This window comes from Pundamilia nyererei, unplaced genomic scaffold (assembly GCF_000239375.1).
Source record: "Pundamilia nyererei isolate P.nyererei 1_Seehausen unplaced genomic scaffold, PunNye1.0 scaffold00074, whole genome shotgun sequence".
In the NCBI taxonomy this organism is placed as follows: domain Eukaryota; kingdom Metazoa; phylum Chordata; class Actinopteri; order Cichliformes; family Cichlidae; genus Pundamilia; species Pundamilia nyererei.
In genome coordinates this window covers 1,336,001-1,342,286 of record NW_005187475.1, presented here as the reverse complement: position 1 = coordinate 1,342,286, position 6,286 = coordinate 1,336,001, and the positions used below count along the sequence as shown (strand labels likewise).

Below are 6,286 nucleotides of genomic sequence, written 5' to 3'. Positions count from 1 at the left end.
AGGACACAACGACCAGGACAGAGAGCCCGGGGATCGAACCGGTGACCTTCCGGTTACAGATACGCTTCCCAACCCCTGAGCCACGGTCGCCCTGATAATAGGTGATCTAGTTATATAAGTATCTTATGAAACAGGAAAATGGTACATCAGTTGCATCCTATCTTTCCTTTATATTCTATTTATGTTTGGAATATTTCATTCACCTAAATTATATCTATAGTTAAATAACAAACATAGTCAACAATTAAGTAACAGATTATAAAGAAGTTCTTTTAACAATTATTGTCTTTAATTTCAACTTCTCTGTTTGTCTTCTTTAGGCCTGTTAAACTTTATCACCAAACTTGGACTGGAAAAATTTTATCCCAACAAGCTGACTCTGCAACTTCTATTAGAAATCAACAAAAGCAACACATATAATCACACTGTTCAAACAGTGGAAGATATACCATGGTGTTTCTTTGGAAGATTGTTTCAAATCAATGCAGAGTGCAGGGACTGTACACAGGTACCGAATAATAACCACGAGGAGGATCTGTTTAATGATCAATATGACCTTGACTTTTGCCCTACAGATGACACTGACGATAGGTTTAACCCAGTTGACATCATAGTAGCACTTTTCAAATGTGCTGACAGCTTCTTGCAACAGCAAATGACCCTCAAGATGTCAATGTGCCAGTTTTCTGTCCCACTGTTGATGCCTCATAGCAATAATAGTCAGTGTAACCTGATGCTTTGGGCTCTGAGAGACATTGTCAAAGAATGGCTTCCACATGAGTTATCTCAATCAAAACACTTTGTTGAAGACAACATTGTTCAAGCAGATATACCACTCTATTCATTTGTGAGGCTGAAAAACTGCAACCTATCCAAGTCACAGCTTTTAAATATCATTCTCAGCCGGGGTCAACAGAATCACAATTACTTCATTCACAGAGAAATGGAAGGAGGAGCAATTGAAAAGAAAATTGCCAATGGACTGGTTGAGGTTTGTTGGTACCTGCCCAGTGGAAGAGAAAATCTTGACATTTTTCCAGAGCCAGCCGCCTTCGCTAATTTGCGAGGAGACATTTGTGAGTCGCTCACACAATTCAATTTTCTTTACCAAGTATCAACTGCTGTCTTTGTGTTCCTGGACAAAGTTGAAGAACATGAGCAGAAGATTTTGCTTTCTCTACCAAATGTGAAAACAAAACTGTTCTTGGTAGTTGATGTCAAAGACAGGAATGCGAAAGAAGACATATTGTCTGTGAAGACAACACAAGAAAAATTAGATTTACCTAAATCCAGCATCCAAATTAAACGCTCAAACATGAACGTTGTCGAGTTTTCAAAAAATATTTGTGCAGCTATTAAGACCTCAAATGTAACCACAATGAAAATAATCAACATGTTTGACAAAGCTGTTGAACTTGGTTTGTCTGTGGATGAATGCAGGAGTGAAAACCAAGAAAAGGCAGCTGAAGAGATTATGAGGGGCATTGGAGTCCGCAATATATCCGACTACAAGAAGCAACAACTTCCTCTGCAGGGAGATAACTGGAAGAGGTTGTCACAGTTGGAAAAGGAACAGTGTAGATTAAAAGATGATTTTGGTGACTCAGGACTGGAAGAGTACAAATGTCAGCTCCAGCAAGAAGTGAAGCAAATTAAGAAGGAGCAAAGTACCTACAAATTGTTCAAAGCAATGAGAACTTTTATTGCTAACTTATCTACGAACAACAAGGAAGAACAAAACTATTTCCTAAAATGGATGAAACTGAAGCTTGATACACAATCACGGGTAAAACTCTCCGCATTGAGAAAGAAATTTAAAGAAGAGTGCAGGAAGAAAGAGTCCAAACTCATTGCAGAGCTGGATCAAGCTTTGCTGGAGAGCTCTTTAGGAATAGAGCATTACATGAGAGAGATGGGGCTGATCTATGAGTTTTCTTTGCACTCACAAAAAACTGTTGATGAAATAGTTGCTCTGCCAAGTGTTGTAGCTAAAATGCTTCTTGATGGATATCCTTTAGAACTCTTGGATGGAGATGCTTCCAATATTCCAGAGAGATGGGTGGCAGATGTGCTGATGGAGCTTCATAAGAAGGTTGGAGAGAAGAGCAGACTGTTGGTAGTGTCTGTGTTGGGTGTTCAAAGTACAGGGAAATCAACACTCCTCAACACCATGTTTGGTGTGCAGTTTCCTGTCAGCAGTGGCCGATGCACAAGAGGGGCTTATATGGTCTTCCTCAAAGTTGGTGAAGATTTAAAAACCGAGCTGAAGTATGACTTCATAGTTCTCATTGATACAGAAGGTCTAAAATCTCCTGAGATGGCACAACTAGAAGACAGTTATGAGCACGACAACCAGCTGGCAACCTTTGTCATTGGTCTAAGTGATGTAACCATTATCAACATTGCAATGGAGAACGTAACTGAAATGAAAGATGTCCTACAAATCACAGTGCATGCATTTTTGAGGATGAGGCAAATTGGTAAAAAGCCAGTTTGTCATTTTGTACACCAAAATGTTGCTGGTGTTTCAGCTCATTCCAAGTGCATGACAGAGAGGAAACATGTCTTGGACCAGCTAAACGAAATGACCAAAATTGCAGCTAAAATGGAAAAGCAACCTTCTATTAATGCATTCACTGATGTGCTGGACTACGACATTGAAAAAAACCACTGGAACATCCCTGGACTCTGGCATGGAACCCCACCAATGGCACCAGTGAACACAGGTTACAGTGAAGCTGCAGCAGATTTCAAGAAAACTCTTTTGGAAATAATGAAAGATGACAGAGATAGAAAAGCCACACAGATCCCAGATTTTCTCGAATGGATGAAAAGTCTGTGGAGAGCAGTCAAATATGAAAACTTTATCTTTAGTTTCAGAAACACTCTTGTGGCTCATGCTTATGACAACCTTTGCAAAGAGTTTAGTCAATGGGAGTGGGAGTTCAGAAAACACATTTTCTGCTGGCAGACAGAATCCGAGTTAGAAATCTTAAATACTGACAATGAATCAGAAGTTAACACTTGGGAAAAAGTGGTTCATTCCAAAAAATCTCAACTGTCTGACCAAATAACAGACCAACAAAAGCTAATGATGGAGAAACTAATTCACTATTATAAAAGGAAAGACAGAGATGTAAATTTGATAGAGAAATACAAGAACGATTTCTCTAAAAGTATTATTGGCCTTGCCAAAGAAATTCAACAGTCTGTCTGCATTAAACTTGATTGTGCCCTTCAGCTAAAGATCAGCAAAAAGAAGGCTCAAGATATACAGAGAAAATACAGAGATGTGATTGAAGAGCAGGTCATGAAGCTCTTGGGTAACTGCAAAAATTCATCTCTGTCAGATAAACAGCTGATAGATGTGTTTGAAAAGATGTGGACAGAAGCAACAATAAATGTGTGTGGTCTGGAACACCGAGACATCGCAGGATCAGTCCTGATGCAACTGAAAAAAAATTTCTTAAACCGGAACGTCTACAAGGATTTACAGGACGGCTTAAAAGAATATGGAAAAGAGCCATTTAAAGTTAAAAATGCTCATTTAGATTCCTGGTTCAAAATGGTAAAAAACTGGTTCCTACATGATTGTCAGAGCTTTGCAGACAGTGCAATTGAATCTTGCACACAGTTTGTACTTGATACAGTAAAGACAAATGGAGATTACCATGAGTTTTTCACGTGGGATCTTCTGGAGAAAATTGATAGTTTCCTTGAACACAGTTGCAAACACCACAAAACAAATATACAGTTTGAGATTGACCTGAAACTTCACATTTGTAGCTTTGCCACAAAGCAGTTCCTGGAAATGCACAAAAAGTTCTTGTACAAAAACAATCCTCAAAATCAGCTGGATAAGCTCAAGAATCAGTACTTGTCAGACTTTCTCGATTTGTATAAAGGCAGAGATCACTGTCAACGAAAAGCAAATGATTTTGCCAGAGTTTGCATCAAACCTGCAGTGGAAGCCTATGTCAACAGATCACTGGGAGTAGATATTGTAGATGAGATTGTGACCAGCTGTCATTCAACAGAGTACAGTTCCCGCTCTTATTTCCAGTACAACATTCAGAGAGAATTACTTCAAAAAGAAGACTTTAATAGTTTTGTGAGGTACATCAGTAACTATGAAATGTATGTTAAGAACTGGATTTATGAGCACGTCAAGCAAAAAATGTCAGAGGATGAAACTTTATGCAAACTGAAAAACAAGATCCTGCAGGTCATATTTACAAAAATCACAGAAGCGTTAAATAAGGCATCAAAAGCAAAGGATGGCACTCACCTTGAAGATAACAAGGAAAGCATCACAGAGTTCATCAACAGCATGCACAAATATCTAATTAAGGACATCTTATTATCAGAGGAGGATGAAAAAGCCATCCTGTTTCAAATCCAAAGCACATGTTATCCATTTATCAAAAGTCTCACGACCTCAATAAAAGACTTAACAGCAGAACTTCAGCAGGAATTCTCAAAATCCAAAGATATTGCTGCAGATTTGGAAAAGCTTCCAATCAGACCACATGATGAGCTTTTCAAGCGGGTGTTTGGTTGTGGACAACAGTGTCCATTTTGTAAAGTGCCCTGTGAGGCTGGAGGGAATGAACACACTGAGCATCATGCAGCTGTACATCGGCCACAAGGTCTTGGCAGATATAGAAACATTGACACAGAGAAGCTGGTTGAAACATTATGTACAACTGATGTGTACAGTAGAAGTAAATTTCGCAATACACTAACTAAGCAGGAATGGCATCCTTACAAAGACTACAAAGCGTATTATCCAGAGTGGCACATTCCAGCAGATCCTTCTGTAGAAGCATCGGACTATTGGAAGTATGTTTTAGTGAAATACAACGAACAGTTTGCTGAGAATTATGACGCCAAGCCAGCTGATGTTCCACAGGCCTGGAGAAGCATCACAAAGGAACAAGCACTGAAAGGCTTAACAGAAGCATTCAACATGAAGTGAATCAAGTACAATCCTAACAAATATCATTGAAGAAAACAAAGTTAAAATAAACACTGAGGCGCACTTAGGATACAGGACATCATCATTACAAAGATCAGTCCAATTAAAAATGAATCAATACTATTGAGCAAATGATTTACTTGGCTGAAAGATGTCAAACTTTAATATTTTCTTTTGTATTGTGTCCTTGATGTAAACTACAAATAGTTAGTTTTACCTCTTTTTAGAGAACATTGTTAGTTTTTTCTTTTTATCTTATCTTATTTGCTTTTCAGACTTTTCAATTTTCTGAAGTTTTCCTGTTTTTTATTCATTATTGTAGATGTTTCAAATTCACTACAAAGAATATCCAAAAACATTATTTTACAACATGATCATTTATATTTTTATTTTCCTCTGTTTTCCCAAAATGAAATATTTTAATATGAAAAAGTAATTTAACTTTAAAATACTTGCTTCAAAATTATATCATGAACTTCTGTTTTTTTTTTGGTGGGGGGACAGCTGATCATGTAATTTCAGACTTTTTCTAAATATTTTACTTTTTAAAGAATTTATTTCATCAGTGATTCATATTGCAACACAGCTATGCATGATAATAAAGACAACAATGCTAATGCTACTTATGACTTAAATATCTTTACGTTTTTATTTTTCATATACACATTTTAGTACTTACACCTATAGGTGTAGGTACTTTCATGTTATGTGCATTTATAAATAATTTATGTGTCAATGAAACTGACCTTTTACTAATTTTTCCTTTTTCTATAAACAAACCAAGAGGAGAAAAAACCTAGCATCTGAGGGTAACCATTTTATTTTGTTAGACTTGTAATGATTTCAAATAGGCTTTTTTGTTAAACATTTTAAAGTTCACAGATCTATAGCACAACAATTTGCATGACAACTAGTAATCATGATATACTGTATGTACACAACATTTGAAAAAGTTTTAAAATAAATATGTCTTCATAATGAATTTTTTAAGTCAATATTCTTGCTTTAAATTCTCTTTTTTTAAACATAGCCATAGCACATTCCACTTCCATTGATGTCAAGGAAAGCCCAGACCTTTCTGTTACTGGGCTTTAAATAGTTTAAATAGTAAAATAGTCACTGTTAAAGAAAGACTTACCCTAAACTAGATTTACTGTCTGCCAACTTTTTTTCTTTTTAACTGCCTGTGCATGTGAAGCAAGTGCTCTAGCATTAGAGTTTTACATCAACAGAAAATGTTTATCTTTAAAGTCTGTATAATAAATAAATAAACTTTATTTACTTTGAATACACTCTAAGTTTTATGTG

At 36.6% G+C, this 6,286-nt stretch overlaps 1 protein-coding gene across 1 annotated transcript in view; it reads left to right on the top strand.

Moving 5' to 3' along the window:
• The window catches only part of LOC102203079 (interferon-induced very large GTPase 1-like), a 7,979-nt gene extending 3,001 nt beyond the window's left edge, over positions 1–4,978 (top strand). The window contains exon 2 of the mRNA XM_005737306.1: positions 576–4,978. Coding sequence (XP_005737363.1) covers positions 576–4,978 — 4,403 coding nt within the window. The remainder of the gene's footprint in view (positions 1–575) is intronic.
• The last annotated feature ends 1,308 nt before the right edge of the window (positions 4,979–6,286 follow it).